The sequence below is a fragment of the Narcine bancroftii genome, chromosome 7, assembly GCF_036971445.1.
Source record: "Narcine bancroftii isolate sNarBan1 chromosome 7, sNarBan1.hap1, whole genome shotgun sequence".
Taxonomy (NCBI): Eukaryota; Metazoa; Chordata; class Chondrichthyes; order Torpediniformes; family Narcinidae; genus Narcine; species Narcine bancroftii.
This window is the reverse complement of record NC_091475.1, coordinates 23303861-23325300: the sequence shown is the minus strand read 5'-3', so window position 1 is coordinate 23325300 and position 21440 is coordinate 23303861. Positions and strand designations below refer to the sequence as shown.

At 44.0% G+C, this 21440-nt stretch overlaps 1 protein-coding gene across 28 annotated transcripts in view; it reads left to right on the top strand.

The window, feature by feature from the left end:
- The window catches only part of robo2 (roundabout, axon guidance receptor, homolog 2 (Drosophila)), a 1057280-nt gene that overhangs the window by 362940 nt on the left and 672900 nt on the right, over positions 1-21440 (top strand). For 20 of the 28 annotated variants that reach the window (XM_069889087.1, XM_069889098.1, XM_069889091.1 and 17 more), the window contains exons 2-3: positions 4391-4603; positions 13776-13979. The exons of 2 other annotated variants lie outside the window; for them this stretch is intronic. In XM_069889087.1, coding sequence (XP_069745188.1) covers positions 4489-4603; positions 13776-13979 — 319 coding nt within the window. In that variant the 5' untranslated portion in view covers positions 4391-4488. The remainder of the gene's footprint in view (positions 1-4390; positions 4604-13775; positions 13980-21440) is intronic. 6 more of the 28 variants (XM_069889083.1, XM_069889092.1, XM_069889084.1 and 3 more) reach the window with 2 other exon arrangements.

Below are 21440 nucleotides of genomic sequence, written 5' to 3'. Positions count from 1 at the left end.
TGGGTCTCTCCTCTCTCTCTGGGTGGGGGGTCTCTCTCTCTCTCTGGGTGGGGGTCTCTCTCTCTCTCTGGGTGGGGGTCTCTCTCTCTCTCTCTCTCTCTCCTCTTGTCCTTTCCCCAGCTTTTACCCCCTCTCTCTTTTAACTTTATTCCTCCTGTAACTAGCTGCTACAAGCTATGGGTCTGCAGAGCCTATAAGCATAGAGGTTATAGCTGCATGCAGGTTTTCCCAGAAAGAACACGCTTTTCCCAGAAAGAACACGCTTTTCCCAGAAAGAACACGCTTTTCCAGAAAGAACACGCTTTTCCAGAAAGAACACGCTTTTCCCAGAAAGAACACGCTTTCCAGAAGAACCGCTTTTCCAGAAAGAACACGCTTTTCCCAGAAAGAACACGCTTTTCCCAGAAAGAACACGCTTTTCCCAGAAAGAACACGCTTTTCCAGAAAGAACACGCTTTTCCCAGGAAAGAACACGCTTTTCCCAGAAAGAACACGCTTTTCCAGAAGAACACGCTTTTCCCAGAAAGAACACGCTTTTCCCAGAAAGAACACGCTTTTCCCAGAAAGAACACGCTTTTCCCAGAAAGAACACGCTTTTCCCAGAAAGAACACGCTTTTCCCAGAAAGAACACGCTTTTCCCAGAAAGAACACGCTTTTCCCAGAAAGAACACGCTTTTTCCCAGAAAGAACACGCTTTTCCCAGAAAGAACACGCTTTTCCCAGAAAGAACACGCTTTCTCCAGAAAGAACACGCTTTTCCCAGAAAGAACACGCTTTTCCCAGAAAGAACACGCTTTTCCCAGAAAGAACACGCTTTTCCCAGAAAGAACACGCTTTTCCCAGAAAGAACACGCTTTTCCCAGAAAAGAACACGCTTTTCCCAGAAAGAACACGCTTTTCCCAGAAAGAACACGCTTTTCCCAGAAAGAACACGCTTTCCCAGAAAGAACACGCTTTTCCCAGAAAGAACACGCTTTTCCCAGAAAGAACACGCTTTTCCCAGAAAGAACACGCTTTTCCCAGAAAGAACACGCTTTTCCCAGAAAGAACACGCTTTTCCCAGAAAGAACACGCTTTTCCCAGAAAGAACACGCTTTTCCCAGAAAGAACACGCTTTTCCCAGAAAGAACACGCTTTTCCCAGAAAGAACACGCTTTTCCCAGAAAGAACACGCTTTTCCCAGAAAGAACACGCTTTTCCCAGAAAGAACACGCTTTTCCCAGAAAGAACACGCTTTTCCCAGAAAGAACACGCTTTCCCAGAAAGAACACGCTTTTCCAGAAAGAACACGCTTTTCCCAGAAAGAACACGCTTTCCCAGAAAGAACACGCTTTTCCCAGAAAGAACACGCTTTTCCCAGAAAGAACACGCTTTTCCCAGAAAGAACACGCTTTTTCCAGAAAGAACACGCTTTTCCCAGAAAGAACACGCTTTTCCCAGAAAGAACACGCTTTTCCCAGAAAGAACACGCTTTTCCAGAAAGAACACGCTTTTCCCAGAAAGAACACGCTTTTCCCAGAAAGAACCACGCTTTTCCCAGAAAGAACACGCTTTTCCCAGAAAGAACACGCTTTTCCCAGAAAGAACACGCTTTTTCCCAGAAAGAACACGCTTTTCCAGAAAGAACACGCTTTTCCAGAAAGAACACGCTTTTCCCAGAAAGAACACGCTTTTCCCAGAAAGAACACGCTTTCCAGAAAGAACACGCTTTTCCCAGAAAGAACACGCTTTTCCCAGAAAGACACGCTTTTCCAGAAAGAACACGCTTTTCCCAGAAAGAACACGCTTTTCCCAGAAAGAACACGCTTTTCCCAGAAAGAACACGCTTTTCCCAGAAAGAACACGCTTTTCCAGAAAGAACACGCTTTTCCCAGAAAGAACACGCTTTCCCAGAAGAACACGCTTTTCCCAGAAAGAACACGCTTTTCCCAGAAAGAACACGCTTTTCCCAGAAAGAACACGCTTTTCCCAGAAAGAACACGCTTTTCCCAGAAAGAACACGCTTTTCCCAGAAAGAACACGCTTTTCCCAGAAAGAACACGCTTTTCCCAGAAAGAACACGCTTTTCCCAGAAAGAACACGCTTTTCCCAGAAAGAACACGCTTTCCCAGAAAGAACACGCTTTTCCAGAAAGAACACGCTTTTCCCAGAAAGAACACGCTTTTCCCAGAAAGAACACGCTTTTCCCAGAAAGAACACGCTTTTCCCAGAAAGAACACGCTTTTCCCAGAAAGAACACGCTTTTCCCAGAAAGAACACGCTTTTCCCAGAAAGAACACGCTTTTCCCAGAAGAGTGTAGTTAACACTGAGCTTTATTGGGCTCACAGCCCTGCTTTTATTCTCAAGCTGATGGGCGTGGTCAAAACCCTCAGCACTGATTGGTGTGTTTGTGATCAGCTTTCCCTGATAGGCCATTTAAGCTCTTTTGGTTGTGGTCAATTGGAGGGCAGTGCTATGGGCCTCGTGCAGCCTGCTGGATTGTCATGTTCATCCTTCATTTTGAGGCCCCGTGGGGGACCTGCGAGGGGCCGCCACACTCCTTTGATATACTTAATATCACTGTTTTTAATTTGGATAAAGCCTCTTGACCCAAAACATTGGCTGCCCACTTCCACCTACGAATACAGCCTGAACTGCTGAGTCCATCTAGCTTTGCTCAAGATTTCAGTGATTGCAGTCTTTTTTAGAAAAAAATACCATCCTCCTGCGCCTGTTTTTCTCAGAAATTTCCTTGCCTCCTTCATCTCCTCTATTTCTTCCCTACATTTTATCCATTTTCTGTCCTCTGCATTCTGCTTTTGATCCATTTCTGTCCAAGCTTCTAGACCCACAACCAATCTGCTGGCGGATCAGCATCAGAGCGAGAAAAAGATTGGTCCATATTTTGGTCAAAGGTCTTGTCAAGTCTGCTGCTTGTGTGGTCTGTCCCTGTGATTCCATTGAGGATTTGGTTGTTACATGCAAGCAGCATCAAGGAAACATCTGACCAGAGTCAGAAGTGGGAGCAGGCCCTTTGGTTCAACTTGCCAACAGTGACGAAAAAGCCCCATCTACCTGACTCCTTTCCTCTAGCTCTAATTGCTCTTTATAACTCCAGTCCTGGTAGCATAACCAGGAGACCATTCAGCCTATTTTTTCCAGAGTTCTGAAAGAAAAATGGCCCCACCCTTTCTTGTTTTCCCCATCTCCCCTCTGGATTTGCAGGGGAGAAGCACTGTCCTGCAGGCAGGAGGTAATTTGTGGATCAGGGAGGAAAGGCACAGCAGCAAGAAAGGGGAAGGTAGATGGCTCTGTGAAACAGGAAGAGCTGGAGGAAAGAAGATGGGGAAGGGGAAGAGAAGGAGAATGGGGAGTGGTCCAGCAGAAACTGGAGAAGGTTACATTAATGCCATCAGGTTGGAGAGTGCCCAGATTGGAAATCAGTTTTTTTGGGAGGGGGGGTGTTGAGAGAAAGAAGGACCACCATTTTGTTCATGTGCCAACCTATGTTTTGCTTGTACCTTGATGTAGGGCACAGGCCCAAAATGTTGATCATGTATCTTTGCTATATAAACCATTGTGACCTGCAAAGTTTCTCAGCATTGTTTTTAAACTCTCCTCTGGATTCTTCTGCTCTCTCTGTCTGACCCTTTTGATTCCATTTGGTTTCTATTTACACTGCCATTCTCTTTATCAGATCCCACACTGGAAACCTTTGTCCTCACTCCACCCTGGGCAAGTTGTTGACCTAACCCCTTTCTGTTTACCTCTCCTGACTGGCACCTGCCACTCTTCTGCCTGCAATGTTTCACCTTGGCCAAATCCATGTGAGGCCCCTGTTTCACCCTGCCCCCTCAAAAAACTGCTTCTGTTCTCACCATTGGAAAGTTAATCTTTAAGGTTACCTTGTCACGAATGACACAATGTGTTCGCTTGTTTGCCTGCAAAGATTACATTTTTAATTATGCACAACATGGTAGAAGCTGATTGTGGCCATTGAAACCTGGCATGGCCAATTACACCCAAATTATCCGACAACACTGTACATTTTGGAGTGGGATGAAACCATCTTTTTCAAAAAAATATCCAGCGCCCCCACCAAGAGGAGAAAGAGAAGTAATGGAATCATCTCTGAGACAGTGCCTTTCCTCCTGTGTTCTGTGACCTCCGTAGCCACGCAACCTCCTGCCTGTTCCAGTGGTGGACCTTTATCCTGTTTAACATCGTTCAACACTGTTATGTGATCTCTGTTCTCCACATAGAACTTGAGATATCTGGCAATATCATTGTAAAAAAAATCAAATAAAAAAAAAATCATCTACTTAACTATCCCAGACACTCATAGATGGTAAAGAACGCAGATTCTCATGTGGGCTAAAGCTTAGTAAACTTGTATTGTTGGCTCCTAGGATTATTTGAAATTTTGCACAGAAGACGTTTGTCTCGGAAAGAGAAATTTTGTATTCGCAATCTATTGAGCTACCATTACTACACCAGTCATTTTGATATGGATCTGCCCTGTGTGGAGGACCTGGCAATAAAGATAACACAAATGCACACCACCATGGTCACCAGTACTACAGACAGCACCACAGTTCCTTTGATCTTGACTGATCTTCCAGGTAACATCTTTCCATTCTCTGGTGTCTGGTCTATAAGTTTCTCTGGTGGACAGTTGGTCAAGATCTTTTGGATCACGCACAAGTTTTCGGAGTAGAGATGTTGGCTCTTGTGGTCAAACCAGAGCAGAGGGAATAAATGGAAGGAAGTTGCTGGTAAATAGAATGGAGATGATTAATATAGGGAGAGGCTGAATAATCCTGTGTGGAAGAAATGAATAATGTGGACATTTGCGGAGGTAGACTAAGTGGCCTATTTCTGTGCTCTCCACTCTCCAATTATTTTAAACAGAAGTAAAACAGGAAAGTCTGCAGACATTGGTGGAAGTAAAAACACTTTGCTGAAGAATCTCAGCAGGTCAAATAGTGTACTTTGTATAGCAAAGATATAAACATAACCAATGTTTGCATCACTCTTTTGGAGTTTTTTTTGCTGTCATGACTGTTAGCACCTCCGTACCAGAGCGTTGTGAACTTGCCCAGTGACATCACAGGCACCAGACTTCACTCCATCGAGGCCATCTGCAAGAGGTGATATCTTAAGAAATCAGCCTCTATCCTCAAGGGCTCCCACCACCCAGGCCATGCCCTCTTCACCCTGAAAAGTGTACAGGAGTCTAAAGATGAGCACTCAGTGGCACAAGGACAGCTTCTTCCCTGCTGCTATTAGATTCCTGAATGATCAATGAATTAATGATACTGCCTTACTTTGACGTTTTATGCACTATTTACTTATTGTGAGGTGCTTTATATAAATTTTAGCACGGACGCTGCCGCAAAACAATGAATTTTGTGACTTGTTCACGGTGATAAATTCTGCTTTGGGCTTGAGCACTTCATCAAGGTATAACCTGAAATGTTGGTTATGTGTCTTTGCTAATAAAGTACACTGATCTGCTGAGTTTCTTTGGCGTTGTTTTTAGCTATTTTAGTCACATGGATAAAGAAAAGATTATTTCTGATGCTGAAGTTTTGGGATTTTCTCTTAGAAGAGGAGAGAATGAAGGCAGGTCGAGAGGTGATGTGCAGCTGGGCGGCAATTTAGGTGCGCTCCAAATATCCTGGAGTTGAGCCTGGTGACAGCACTCCTGAAGAAGGAAAGAATTGGGTGTGCTGCGGAACAGGTCTCATTTGAGTTGTTCTATCACATATGGTCTGGCTGGAGGCTTGTCGGTGTTTTGAATGAATTGACAACTAAGCTGGGAGAAACTTGTTAAATTTTCAGTGAACCTATTGCATAAAATAAAGATCAAAATATCTGAAATGTCCAATTTAGTTCTGCACGTGTTTGTATCAAGTGGGTCCATTAACAGCATGAATGATTCTTCACTTTTGTGTTCCTCTGGAAAGGGGGAATTTATGAAGAAATATTGACTGCTAAACATGGAGATGTTCCCTTTTCATGTCACCCATGTCTCCTGTTGAGATGAGAATAGGTGGAACCATTTCTCCCCCCGCCCCCCAGAATGCAGTGTGAAATAAATGGGCTGAATGGTCGTCTTTTTTATCTGAAGTCTCTGGTAAATTGACACAATTCAGACAAACATTAAATCATGATGTAAATCTATTCACCAACAAATCATTTGTCTGGAATTTGGAGATGAAACATAACAGAGCTAATGTTGATGATCTTGGAGTGGCACAGTTAGTGCAAAACTTAGTGCCAGCATCGGGGTTGAATCCCATGATGTCTGTAAAGAGTTTTCACGTTCTCACTGTGGGATTTCCCTGGGGACTCCGGTTTCCTCCCCCTATTTGAAATGTCCAATAGGGTAGCATAGGCTCATGGACCAAAAGGGCTTGTTACTGTACTGTATGTCTAAATGATATTAAATGGAGAGTGTTGAACATCATTTACAAGTGAGTTGCTCAAGGATCTCTCGTGGGATATGGAAAGGCCAGCATTTATTTCCCCCTCCCAAATTGTCCTTGAGATGTTGCTGATGGAGCTGTAGTCTTCCTGGTGAAAGTGCTCCCCAGTGATGGTGGAGTGGGAGGTAGTGAAGGATCGGTAATATTTCCAAGCCAGGATATTCTGGACTTTGGGGAAAGCAGTGGGTGGTGTTGGTTCCATGAGCCTGCTGCCTTCAGGAGGTGCTGTTGTGGTAAGCAATGAGTTTCTGCAAAGCTTCTGTGAGGAACATCCTGATTAAACAATGGCATGGACATGCCTCCAGCTCCACTTGCTCTCACTCACACCCCCACTCACCATCTTCTCTCACCCCCATCTCCACCCCCACCTCAATGGTAACTAGGGATGTTGAAGAAACAATGGCCATGGATGATGTCCATGTAGTTATGGGAAGCCTTCTGGTGATGGCACAGACAACATGAGCTGTTTTTAACAGCTGATTTGAAAGGTTTGTGATGTGGATCACCATCGAATATAAATATTCGACAGGCTGCACCAGACTTCAGTAGTGGGGTTCCTGGCTGAAACCATTATCAGTCTGACCTTCCCCTTCCTGACAGTTCTGTCATCTTCCAGGTGATAGACAAAGTACTCAGAAAGTACACTTTCCCCACGTTTCCCTCCTATGTTCTTAAGGTGCAGACATGCTGAGTAATTGGGTGAGGGGTGTAATGTGGCAATGAGCGAATGGTTTCTGCACATTGAATCCACCAACGTCAACTTGTTCATGAGTTTGGGATACGCAGCAGGGCAATTCCCTCATTGAAATCTAAGTGAGGAACTGCTGCATAACAGGTGGTGGTCTTGGTAGGAGAATCAAGATCCTGTATGAAGAACATCAGCCTACGATTGTGCCGAATGTATACTTCTCCCATACAGGCAGAATCTCACGACAGATGTTTCTGTTACTGGCATTCCCACAAAGAAACGAATATCTGAGTAGCCTGGGCAAGTAACTAATGAGAATAAGTTGTCACTTTAGATGATGTACAAATGCACTGAAATTCTGGCTGCAGCTGGACAGGTACTTGTGAAGAACTATAATACAGTAAAACTCCTGGTATCAGGCACCTATGGGATTGGTAGGTGCCGGATAAATGAATTTTCCGGTTGCACAATTGTGCAGGCAATGTAAGCTGTTAACAGCCGATTAAAAGGTTTGTGGTGTGGATTACTGTGGTCCATCAATGACGGTGAGGCACACCAGTTTTAAACTTCAGCTCTTGCTGCATTTTTTTTTGCTGGTTGCTTGAGGCTGCCATGTTGCTTGAATTCCAGATAATAGTAAGCTAATTGCATTAAATTAAGAGACGATAAATACAATATTTGGTGATCCTCAAGCAAAGTCCAGTGTTCTCTGTAGACAGCACGTGTCAGTGTCGCTATCTTAATAACCTGTTCTGGAAAAAGTTCCTTGTTGGGGGGGAGAAAAATGAGTTAATGATTGAATGGTGACAGCTTTGAAGTGATTTTTTTTTTTCATTTCAATATGCAAAATAAAATCTGTTAACAATTCAGTCAGCCATGTTCCAACACTGGTTACACTTGGTCTTGAATCCTAATTTTTCCCCCACAGCAATATGCTATTCTTGCAAGTTAATAAAGCCCAATAAGCAAGGGGGTTATCTCCTTAACCAGCCCGATTTGAAACATTGTGAAATAAGCAGAGCAAGGACTCTGCTTAGGCAGGGGTGGTGGGAGAGAAGATTCAAGATTGCATTGCATGGTGCTCGCACCCAAGGTGGAGGCCAAAGCGGTGTTGGCTACAGCAACTGCAGGAGAGCTGGCGGTTATTGGGAGAATGTGAGGAAAGGTTCTGGGAGTGGAGGTTGGACTGATCAGGGAGAGTGCGATTGGCTTCTAGGCTAGGTACTGGAGTCAGGTCAATGAGTGCATTCATGGTGATGCCCTCACTGGGCATGAAGTGACTGCTCTGATTCTCATCCACTCTTTGAGGATCAGTTAGTCACTGGAATGGTAGGAAGCCACTGGTAATGAATGTGATTTGCCAGTTGTGCTAAAGTACTAGTTACCCAGTTTGACTGTTGCCATGCTTAATTTTGTCACTTTGTGTTCCCAACATGATTTGTGAATTTTTAATGTGTCCATACACTCCAGCATGGATTTGGATTTATGCAATGCCTGGATAGCACACAGAATGAAGGTTTTCCACTCTATCCTGGCACACATGACAATAAACATGAACTATTCTCTTTCCATCTCTACTCATGCCTTTCCCACATTGAGTAGTTGGATTCACTAGATATCTGACAGTGGCTCTACAACTATTGGTAGGCAACCCTTTGGCAAGTTACAGGTGAGAGAATTTGATATGGTCTGGACAACTTCAGGATTGAAGGGCACCCATTTAAAACAGAGGTGGATAAATTTCTTCAGCCAGGGAACAGAGAACCTTTGGAATTTGTTACCATGGGTGGCTGTGGAGGCAGGGGAGTGGGAGAATAGATCATGATGGAATAGCAGAGTGGATTCGAATGGCTGACTTTGCTCCTATATCTTGCGATCTTCTGGATTTGTGATATTGCAGTGAAGTGGTGGATACCAGAGGTGTTCCATTGCTTGTTCCTTCTCTGGAGCTAATCTCAAAAATAGAGGGCTATGGGTGTGTGGCAGGGAAAAATTAGAATGTGCTGACCCAGGTAAACCAAACATGTTGTGGGTTGAAGGCTCTGTACTGAGTGAGAATGTTCTGTTCAATGTCAGCAAGAGTTTGGATGTTGAGCTGTCTATTATATTTGGAGAAGAGCTGGAAAAGGTTAGTTTCCCCACTGCAACCTTTGATAAACAGTGAATCAAATATGGTTATAGAATAAGACCTTGGTTCAGATTCCTTCTACAGTTTTAATAATTATTGGCCTGTACTCTTTGGAATCGGGGCAATCTCATTAAAACATTTTGAATGTTGAAAGGTGTGGACAGTAAATGTAGAAGGGTTGTTTCCCATGGTGGGAGAGTCCAGGACGAGAGGGCACAACTTCAGAATAAATTATACATATGCAGAGGTGTTCTGGACAGCGAAGAATGTTTTCAAAACTTGCAGAGAGGTCTGGACCAGCTGGAGAAATGGCAGATGGAATTTAATACCCGCAAGTGTAGCTGTTGCATTATGGAAGGACAAACCAAGAAATTACCTACGTGGTAAATGGTAGGGCACTGAGAAGTGTGGTAGAACAGAGGGATCTGGGAAAAGATGCATAATTTCCTGAAGTGCCATCATAGGTGGATAGGTTTGTTGAGAAAGTTTTTGGCATTTGGCCTTCATAAATCAAAATATTGAGTATGAGAGTTGGGTTTTTCTTAAAGTACTATAAGACATTGGTGATACCATATTTGGAGTATTGTGTGCAGTTTTGGTCACCTGAGTACAGGAAAGATGTCAAGGGGCCAGGGGACGGGAAAGATGTCAAGGGGCCAGGGGACGGGAAAGATGTCAAGGGGCCAGGGGACGGGAAAGATGTCAAGGGGCCAGGGGACGGGAAAGATGTCAAGGGGCCAGGGGACGGGAAAGATGTCAAGGGGCCAGGGGACGGGAAAGATGTCAAGGGGCCAGGGGACGGGAAAGATGTCAAGGGGCCAGGGGACGGGAAAGATGTCAAGGGGCCAGGGGACGGGAAAGATGTCAAGGGGCCAGGGGACGGGAAAGATGTCAAGGGGCCAGGGGACGGGAAAGATGTCAAGGGGCCAGGGGACGGGAAAGATGTCAAGGGGCCAGGGGACGGGAAAGATGTCAAGGGGCCAGGGGACGGGAAAGATGTCAAGGGGCCAGGGGACGGGAAAGATGTCAAGGGGCCAGGGGACGGGAAAGATGTCAAGGGGCCAGGGGACGGGAAAGATGTCAAGGGGCCAGGGGACGGGAAAGATGTCAAGGGGCCAGGGGACGGGAAAGATGTCAAGGGGCCAGGGGACGGGAAAGATGTCAAGGGGCCAGGGGACGGGAAAGATGTCAAGGGGCCAGGGGACGGGAAAGATGTCAAGGGGCCAGGGGACGGGAAAGATGTCAAGGGGCCAGGGGACGGGAAAGATGTCAAGGGGCCAGGGGACGGGAAAGATGTCAAGGGGCCAGGGGACGGGAAAGATGTCAAGGGGCCAGGGGACGGGAAAGATGTCAAGGGGCCAGGGGACGGGAAAGATGTCAAGGGGCCAGGGGACGGGAAAGATGTCAAGGGGCCAGGGGACGGGAAAGATGTCAAGGGGCCAGGGGACGGGAAAGATGTCAAGGGGCCAGGGGACGGGAAAGATGTCAAGGGGCCAGGGGACGGGAAAGATGTCAAGGGGCCAGGGGACGGGAAAGATGTCAAGGGGCCAGGGGACGGGAAAGATGTCAAGGGGCCAGGGGACGGGAAAGATGTCAAGGGGCCAGGGGACGGGAAAGATGTCAAGGGGCCAGGGGACGGGAAAGATGTCAAGGGGCCAGGGGACGGGAAAGATGTCAAGGGGCCAGGGGACGGGACTTTATTCCTTGGATCGTAGAAGAATGAGCGGAGATTTGATAGAGGTAGTTAAAATTGAGGGAGAATTGACACTAAATGTAGATGGGTTTTTTCCAGAGGGTGGGTGAGATACAAATCACAGGACATGGGTTAAGAGTGAAAGGGAAAAGATTTGGGAACATGAGGTGGAAGTGTGGAATGAACTGCCAGCTGAGGTGGTGAATGTGGGCTCAATTTTAACATACAAGGAGAATTTGGATAGGTACATGGAGGACATGGGTGCAGGTCAATGGGATTAGGCAAAAAAATGGTTCAGCACAGACTAGAAGGGGCCTGTTTCTGTGCTGTAATGTTCTATCATTGTGGGTTTTTTAAATATTGTATAAGAAATTCATAATATAGATGATGAATATCCAGTTATCCTTGTTCAAAAATATGTGACTTTCCATAATGCAGTCCTTTTCATGGTGTCAGAGCAGTCCCTGATTAGTGTCACAAGAGGAGATTGGAAAGAAACTGTTCTTGGACCTAGAGGTGCTGGTCTTCAGGCTTCTGACCAAAGGTAGCAATGAGAGGAGGTTGTGACCTCTTAATAAATACCCAAATTAATAAATAAACCAAATGATATCTGAGGATTCCATGCCCCTGCGGAACAGAACCTGACTCTTGCATGCTGCCTTCCGTGTCTTGGTAACCTGTTAGAGGTAGTGATACAAGTTACAAATATTGTTCCTAACATGGCCTTGCTGTTACCCAGCAGATGATGATAAGTTTGCTCATTGATACTGTCACCCCTTGGTCTGACGTCAGGTTGTTGAGAAGGTTTTGAGTGGGCGCTTTTCCTATTCATTCTGTCCCTTGGACTTGCCGTGTCTATTTTGTGCCCCTCCACTCTCTCTAATGATTAATATCTCATTGGCATTTCAGTAATCAGATTACCTAACGACTTGATCTCTCTAGGTAATGGGAAGAAGTCATTCAGCCTTTCAGTGTTCCTCCAGTAGATGCGGCCATATTCAATGGGGGTCCTACGACTCCCTCGGGTTCACAGCACATTGCAATAAAAGCCTTGTTTTCTTTTCACCTCACATAAAATCTTGTCTTTTTTTAACATAGTCTGTAGGAGAGAAGTACAGAGGAACCAAAACTTAACTGCTTCCATAAGCTTTGAACAGAGTCCTATGGGTGGGGTGGGGGGGGGTAAAAGCCCCCCCAAAAAGTTGAGAATGGCTTTAGAGCATGAATGATCTGCAGTTCACCCTGAACTAACTAATGCCTGTTGGACTTTTTCTTGGCTTTTAGTTCCCAACTCGTGTTGTACATTTCCATCTTTTTGGAGATAAGGTCATCTTGGTTTTGTTTTTAAATGCTGCATCAACTTTTTATTTTGAAAGATTCTAGCCTTCTGTTCTAGCCTTCCTCTTGACAGGGGGAACTACTTTTGACAGGGGGAACTACTTTTGACAGGGGGAACTACTTTTGACAGGGGGAACTACTTTTGACAGGGGGAACTACTTTTGACAGGGGGAACTACTTTTGACAGGGGGAACTACTTTTGACAGGGGGAACTACTTTTGACAGGGGGAACTACTTTTGACAGGGGGAACTACTTTTGACAGGGGGAACTACTTTTGACAGGGGGAACTACTTTTGACAGGGGGAACTACTTCCTCATAACCACAAATCTGCTTTAAAATAAAAACAGCTGTCCTCTTTAATTTTCTCTTAATTTAGAGATGCAGCATGCTAACAGGCTCTTCTAGCCCATGAGCCCATGCGCCCATGCAACCCAATTCACCTACAACCTGATATGTTTTGGTGGGGGGGGGGGGAAGAAACCAGAGCACCTGGAAGAAACCCACACTGACACAAGGACTCTAACCCCGGTCACACCGTTGTACTGACTCTGCCATCTTAAATGTGGAGTTTGTTAATGTATTAGGCAAACATGAAAATTCTGAAGATATTCCCTGTGGAATTCAACAAGGCCTTTTTTTCCTAGATTAAGCTTTTACCATTGACTTTCAAAGTTGCTTAACCCCACAAAGAAAAATAAAGGTCTTGGTGTAAGGTGAGGAAAATTAGATTGTCATGGAGTAGGTTTACATAAGTTGGCACAAAATCAGGGGCCGAAGGGTCTGTATTGTAATGTTCCATCTTCTCACAAGACTCAAACCCAGGTGGTTTTGCAAGGATATTGGAATGATTGACATCTAAACAAAATCCTACCCAGGTGCTGGATGGGCCTCAATGAATCTGCCATCCGAGTGGTGCAAAATTGATTTGTTTCTTCAGATCTTCAGTGATCTGGGTTCGATCCTGACCTCCAGCACTGTCAGTGTGGAGTTTGCAAGTTCTCCCTGTGAATGTATAGGTTTCCTCCCACATCAGAGCTTATTTAAAATATTTGTAGGCATTCAGCATGGTAACAGGTCCTTTGGCCGAAGAGATGTATCCCAATTAATCAACAGCTCCATACATTCCAGAATCTAGGAGGAAACCGGAGCAGCCAGAGGCAACCCATGTGGGCACAGGGAGAGTGTGCAATCTCCTTACAGACAATGCCGGATTTGAAACCAAGTTGATGCTGCTGGAACAGCATCTTGTTGACTCTGTTGCCCATTGTAGATTGCCCATAGGGTGAGGGGTAAAATTAGGGGGCAGTTGATGAGACAGCAGGAAGATGATTTTAATGGGTGTTTGATTAACTGGATTGTTGAAGGGTCTGTTTGCATGAAATCAACCATAATTGTTCATTCATTACACAATGTTCATGGGCTGTGCCTGAGTAATGTCTACCATTGACTCCTAGGGCTGAACAAATTGTACTATAGCAAACGGTTGTCTTGGAAAGAACAATTTTGTGTTCGTAATCTTAAAGACTACAATTACTACAAAGCTGATTTTGAGATGGATCTTCCCTGCATAAAGAATCTCACGGTGAAGATGCTTCAGTTACTGCCCACAACCAGCACCACAGTCAGTAGCTCTCCTGTCAGTTTGAGTCCAAGCCCAGGTAATGTTTTCTCTTTACCTTGCTATGTGTCTGTGTACCCAATAGGTGAGGTTGAAGTCTTCTACACAAGATTCATGGGAAATGATTGGATGATCAGACTTTCTCTAACCAATGGCAGCAGAGCTGAAGATGCAGCATACTAAGTGGACGCTCCTGAAGTATTATGATGGGATCTCATGCCAAGAAGGGGGCTCACAGTGGGAGGTGTTGGGGAGTTGTGGAAATCTTTTGCTCTCTGTCTGTGCACACTGTTCCTGGACTACTTATTACAACCCAGCTTTTCCACATATTTGCACTTCCACTGAGGGGGTGGACAGCTCCTTTGTCAGATCTGCTCCAGAGCTTGGTCGATGCAGGATGGCTTTGGGGTTTCACGTGAAGCAGAAAGTCGAGGAAGAGATGATGAGAGAAGCAGAGTTGAGGATCGATCTGTGAAATCATTCTGAAATGAATCTTTCATCCCCCCGATTCATTAATTGAAGCTTCAGAGTTGAGGTTAGTCAAGGAAGATTAACTGTGGTTGGTAGTAGCCAAGTTGTCTAATTATACATTAGAAATGGGCAACTGGGTGCTGGCTTAGTCTTACCGGTCTCTGATGGTATTCTTGATCCTGCTTATACAGACACATAACTAGAATTAGAATATATTGTCCTGAAGATTTCATGAAATTTGTTATCTGGCCCTATTTATTGCCATGTAATAAAACAAATGTAATATTGCATTGGCTTTAGCCATAAGCAGACAAAGGTTTGCCATTATCATTGCCTGGTGTTCCTTGCAGTCTGAGAAAGAGAAGCAAAAGAGAGTTATACTTTGATTTGCAGGCCTCAGGAGAAAAGCCCCATGAATTTTGAATTTCCCTGTCCAATGTATTTGCTGTAAATACATTAGACAAGTTTTTTTTTTGAAGGTTTGCTTCCTTTAAAAAAAATTGGAGATTACAATAGACAACTTCAAGCTATGCATCAAAGATTTTAGATTTGCTGTATCATGTAAGAAGTTGGAGAAACATTAAATAATGTTGTATTGAATATAGGAAGTTTAACTGCAGTGATGCTGACACGTTGCGTTCTTTCAACTGACATAAAATGTTTTGATTTTGTTTTGACATGTGAGGCTTCAGATGTTTAGTAGTGTCCAACAATAGCTAGCCAGCATTGGTGGATTCCATTTACCCTGATACAGCCTTTCCCTGGTTGCAATGTCCTGGTGAAACATTTCAACATGTTCGTCCCTGACTGCACCAAGATCAGCAGGGAAGACGTCCAAGTGCGAATGCAGGAAATGAATTTTCGATGCTGTTTTGTAAGCTTAAAGTAGACTGAAAATGTGACAAAATCACAAAAATAGATTGTATCTTAAAAAAAAATAGGAACATTTTTAGATGATTTTTATGATCAGCAGTAAAATCCATAAAATACACCCACACGTGTCCAAGCAAAATCTTCATTTGTCCAGTGATATTTATCACTTCACCAGTTCTGGAACCGAAATCTGATTACCGTCTATGTTCTGTGTAGAAACATCTTTCCAAGGTCTTTCCACTTCAGATACTTGACTGGAAGATGTAATATGTGCTTAAAAAAAATGACCTGTGCTGCTCTGAGAACTTTGACTTCCTGATCTACCTCTGATTTAGCCTATGGCTGCTTTTGGGACTTGATGCAGAAAATGAGTTCTTCGCCAGAGAGTTGTGCATTTGTGGAATTCATTGCCACATGCAGGTGTGGAAACTGGGGAAGTTTGAGGAGATTGATAGTTATCTCATTAGTCAGAGTAAAGGGCTGTAATTTGGAACGAGATGTGAAAACTGTTTAGCTCAGGGTAGAGTTCCTTTATCTTGTGGGGACAAATTGAACCCTGTGCTTTTTTCCTCTTTTAATTTTTGTGATACTTTAAAGTATTCTGAGATGTTGAAGCTCTGACCATTGTTACAAACTAACAACCCTTTTAATATTTTTTGTTTGGGACTAGGAGGGACTTTGTTGTTCCTTTGTTCTAACAATGGAAAATTCACCAGACAATGGTAATATTTAAAATGAAAGTTTTTATTAAACTATTAACATTTATTACTTATCTCTAAACTTTATATTTAACCCCACCGTGCACAAATATAAAATGTGTGTGTCATTAAAGTCCCACTCTGAAAAGTCAGATTTTAAAACTTCAGCATAATTTTAGTCTTGAAGGTCTTAAATTCTCAGTTCCGAAATAATTATAAAATGCTTTTAAACATCACTTATTCAGGCCTCTTTACTCACAATTCTTTTGATGAGATGCATTGAGAGATCATCTTTAAATAGAGGTGATCATCTTCTGAGGCACCAGTGTACTGCCTGTGAAAAGGAGAATACAATTCCTGTCTTCCCAGGATCAAATCTTTTTTTTTCTGAAGATTTTGGAATCTGTTTTCCACACCAAGAATCTACACTCTTTTCAAACAGTGAATGTGGCTATTTTCTTCCACGATGAATTCACAAACCCAGGCAAGGGTTGTACTAATTGGCCATACAAAAATGGACCCAGTGGAATTCTGGACTCTTTTCCAAAGAGACATTGAAGCTGTCCTCCTTATTTCAAAAGCCACTCATTCTCTGTACCCCTTTTCCCAGGAGTAATACACAACAGCACCTATTCTGGTTACTGTAATTCAATCTTAAGATTCCAACCTTTTGTGTCACTGTTTTGACTTCCAAACTGAACTCTTTGTCTCTCATTTTGTTAATATATTTCCAGCCCATTTCTCATGTCACATGGTATGTGACATAATTTCTGCCTTTGAAGCTCATAAGGTCTTTTGACACGTGCTAAAAGCATTCAAGTCATTTGTCTCCAAGAAGTCTGCTTTCTTCAGAACTAAAATGGTCATACATTTATGCAGGTGCTTCTGAACTAACAACTATTGTTTGAATATCTCAAGAACTATCATAAATCCTTTTCATCTTCTTGACTCTAATTTCATTCAGCATCCATTTTCATCTCAAACTGGCTTCAGTCTTCTCTCTCAGAGAACCATGTGTGACTAAAATGCTAATGTGTTGTCTTAGAACCACCCAAACTAACTTGTGAAACCATATCTGGATAAAATAGTTTTTTTAACATTAAACTAAGGATTCCTATTAACACAGATCTGTTACACAATGTACAAAACAATTTCAGTCCTGGAATGTCTCGCTGCTGTATCTCAGTGACAGAATGGCAGTGTTGAGGTTGCTACTTTCAGTTGAGGTCTGGGGGAAGCGTTGAGCTGTTGTACTCACCACAGCCCCCTCTTTTCACCCCCCTACCCCCGAACCAATAATCTGGTCATTCACGTAACTGCCCAAGAGTCTTGCACAAATTCACTTTCCATTTTACAACAATGACAGATTGCATAAATCTGTAAAGTCGTATTTTTAGGATACCTTGAGATCAGAACTTGGGTCCATTAATCAATCATGTGGGAGGAACAATTGCCCAACATCATTGCTGATATTTTTAAAAACCTGCTTATAAATTCCACCATTTAAATCTTGCTGAGAACTTGCATCATAGAGAAACAGGCCATTCAGCCCTACTCCCTGCTGTCCATGCTCTGCAAGAGCCAGCTACTCATTTCACCCCATTCATCTTTCTGTCTCATATTCCGGATTGACAACATTCTTGCATGGTCCAATTTATTTTGAATAGTTATTGCAAGCAGGTAGGCAAAATAATATTTCTTTTTGAATAGTTATTGCAAGCAGGTAGGCAAAATAATATTTCTTTTTGAATAGTTATTGCAAGCAGGTAGGCAAAATAATATTTCTTGTGGCTGGCAGAACATTGTTGAGCAATACTTGATGGTGAATGGTTTCAATCAGGTTAACCAGAATCTTATCAAGACTATGGAAAGTGCCAAATGGCCTACTGCTACTCCTGATGAACATGTTGCATGCTGTGCTCTTATATTCCATGTTTCCTTGCACATCAAAGTGGCTTGTTCGGTCATTCCATGTGTGTCCCAGTTCTGAAGGTCATGGCAAAACCTGGGCAGCTGAAATGGTAAGGCTCTTCTGATCTCCATGTTCTATACCTCTCATGGCTTTGTAGTCTTCCAGGCTCCCCATGAATAAATCCAATGATACCCAAAGGAAGTGGTTGAGGCAGGTACAATTGTAACTTTGAAGAGATATTTGGACTGTGAGGAAGAGAATCGATTCGATGGGTTCAAAGAGTAACAAGTCCTAAACAACTGTTGGTAGAAAACTGATCTTTATTTAAACTGAGTTCTCAACAGGGAGCACACTCATGTACACATGCACAACAGGAACCCACAAACCGTGTGTGGTGCGCTGTTGGACAGAATCAGACACACACAAGGTAAAGACTGTACAACAGGCTTTAATTCACAAAGACCTCCACAGAGCCAGGCTGTCTGTGGCTGCAGCAACTCTGAGTGAGGCCTTGGGAGCCGATGCAGGCTTGTATCCGGAGGGTGATTGACATCTGACCAGTTGGGGCTTGATTCATACAGGCCGACTAATTGACAGCTGGCCAGGTGTTGTCCTGTTCCCTTACACCTGCATGTACAGAGGTTGCGCCCTGCAGTAGGCCAGTGGTGTACCACCACAATGTGCATCAGACATTAGTCGGATAATGATACTTACAACTCCTGATAGTGTGCATGTGTTATGCAACAATACTCGCCTTTGCTCTACAATCCACAAACACGATGCAGTAATCAGCAGAGAAACCGAGGTCTAACCACAACAATAACAGTACACCCCCTATCTGTACGGACATTCACCACAAAACTGGTCTCCAGCATCTCCCACTGCTCACATCCTGGATTGGACTCTTTGGCCCGCAACCTGGAGTGGAGCTCAGGGATGTCTCGAGGAACAAAGGCGGTGATCTGCTCTACACTGTGGGCTTTGTGCTGCATCTGGCTAGGTGGCTGCCCAAGGTGTACCAATGTAATCTGAGAACTAATGGGATTTGGAGAGGCCCATGTGTGCCCACATGACCTAGGAGAACCAATTGCATGGCAGCAGTACTTGTTGGTGGATCTAGTGCTTAATTGGCAGGTGACAGCTCCTGCTGGAGAAGTTGGGTGACCTTCTGTAAAACATACACCATCTCAGAGGTGGATGAAGAAGGTTTAGCAGGATTTGGGCCAAATGCAGGCAAATAGGTCTAGCATGGAGATTGGGCTGAAGGGCCTATTTCAATGCCATATGACTCTGTTAAACGAAGCAGTTGCTCAGTTGGAAGTTGAATTTCTGTTGGGGAAGATATACAGTGAATACCCTCAATATTTCTCTATTCTTGATACTTAAAATAGGACATAAGTGTGTTCGCGCTGCACGTGGTCCAGTAATCTGGGCAGCATCTGTTTCTGAAACCTTCACCTAATACCCTTGGAGTAACGTGGATCCACATGGACTGACCACCACAGGTCAGACTGAAATTAAAGACCAAAGCTCCTTTCTGTCGTGACTTTAGCCCCTTTCCTACTAGTATCCCAGATAATTGGCTGTACAGTATCCTGGGATAGGAAGCCCTTTGTGGCATTTCCATTGGGCCATCCTTAATTGGTTGCTTTTCCACTGAACACAACTCATCCCTGGGGATTGGAGTGTTCTATCTTCAACTGGAAATGAGTAACTTTCCACTGGTTTTATCAGCACGCTAACATCAGCCAACGGGGATATGAGTAGGGGTCGAGGTGGTTAATCCCCAGTGTGAAATGATATCATTTGACACTGGTGTTTGGACAGTATTCCTTTTCCACTGACCCTGTCCCAGTAAATTCCAAGTTAATTCCGAGGACAGGGTGCCAATGGAAAAGAGGCTTTTGTTACAGCACTGGCTGGGTTCACTGGGCAGTAATTTGGAGGTTTCACACCTATTCTGGGCATCTGAACACCCTGGGCTTACAGCACTGATGGTGTTCAGATGGTTGAGGCATCAGACCAGGACCCCAACTCTTCTTTCAGATGGACACAAAAGCTTGCATATTTCCAAGAACAGTCTTCTCTTTGTGCCCTGGTTCATAAGACCACAAGATGTAGGAGCAGAAGTAGGCCTTTGAGTCTGCTCCTCTATTCCATCATGAGCTGATCCATTCTCTCACTCAGCCTCACTCCCCTGCCTTCTACCCATAACCTTGGATACCCTATTTATTCAGATAGCTATCAATCTCTTCCTTAAATAAACCCAATGACCATGGCAGCAAATTCCAGAGGTTTGCCCAGCACCCCTAATGAGAGTAGCAAAAAGAGTCCCTTCAGAGATGCTGTGTCCATGGATTTACCTCCAGTGCTCCATCTGCATGAACTCCTGTTTGATTTATCAGCAACCTGAACTCCAGATCCAAACCTCCGACACGATCAGCACACAAGGCCTTTTCAGGATCCCTTGCTCTCGGATGTAATTGTTTGCATGCAGATTGGCATAAAAAGCTCAGCCATGGGTGGTGGTGGGGAGGGGAGTGGTGGCCACAAAATATCGATTGCTCTCAAGCATCCTGTCCTCATCAACGTGAAGAGGGTTGGGTAAAGTCTTGACCCTGGGTTGTCACCCTGACAGATACCCTGATAACCCCCATGGTTCCTGCATCGTTCACCATTTACGTTGATGTCTCCTTAATGGAGCTTCGAAATGCTCAATATTTTTCCCCAGTGTGATTGATTTTAGAGAGCACAGATCAGTAATTCTCAATGGTGTGGGCATTTGCCCCACCACCCCTGGAGACCAAAGCATAATTGAGGGGGGGCCACAGACTGAAATCGTATTTTTAAAAATTTTTTTAAAACATTTTCCGTAGAGGGGAAGTATGAAAGAAACCAACTAAACTTGACTGCTTCATGAGGAATGGGGCCCATAAACTTTGAGCAGAGTCCTAAGGGGGCCATAGCTAAAAGGAAGTTGGAAATAACTGGAATGTGGTGAAGAAGACTTGATGGGCTGAATGGCCCAATTCTGCTCTGGCATCTTGTGGTCTCAAAGGATTGGCCAATGAGAATAGAGATGAGGAAAAAGTCCATGAAGAAGGTGACAAATCTTTGGAATTATCTATCCAACAGGTTGTAGAGGCTCAGTCAAGACATAGATAGACTTTGGCTATTAGTGGTAATTGGTGGGTATGGAGTTGGAATATGGAAAATAGAGCAGGGCTAGATTATCAGATATAATCTTATTGGATAGCAGAGTAGTTGTGATGGGCTGAATGGTCTATGGCTTCTATATCCGATCATTTCAAAGCTACACACAGCAGGTGGTCAAATTCAGTCAGTACTTGTCTATCTCACTCCCACTGATTCAGATATGGTGGGCTCAAGTGTAGATAACAACTTGGTGATCCATCCCTCTGAGTTCTAGAATGGTCCAGTGCAAGAACAAGCCCTTCAGCCCACATTTCTGCCAAACATGATGTCCAAATCAAACTAAAATTCTGCTGTTTGCACTTGATAGAAATCTCACCCCTTTCGTTTTCAT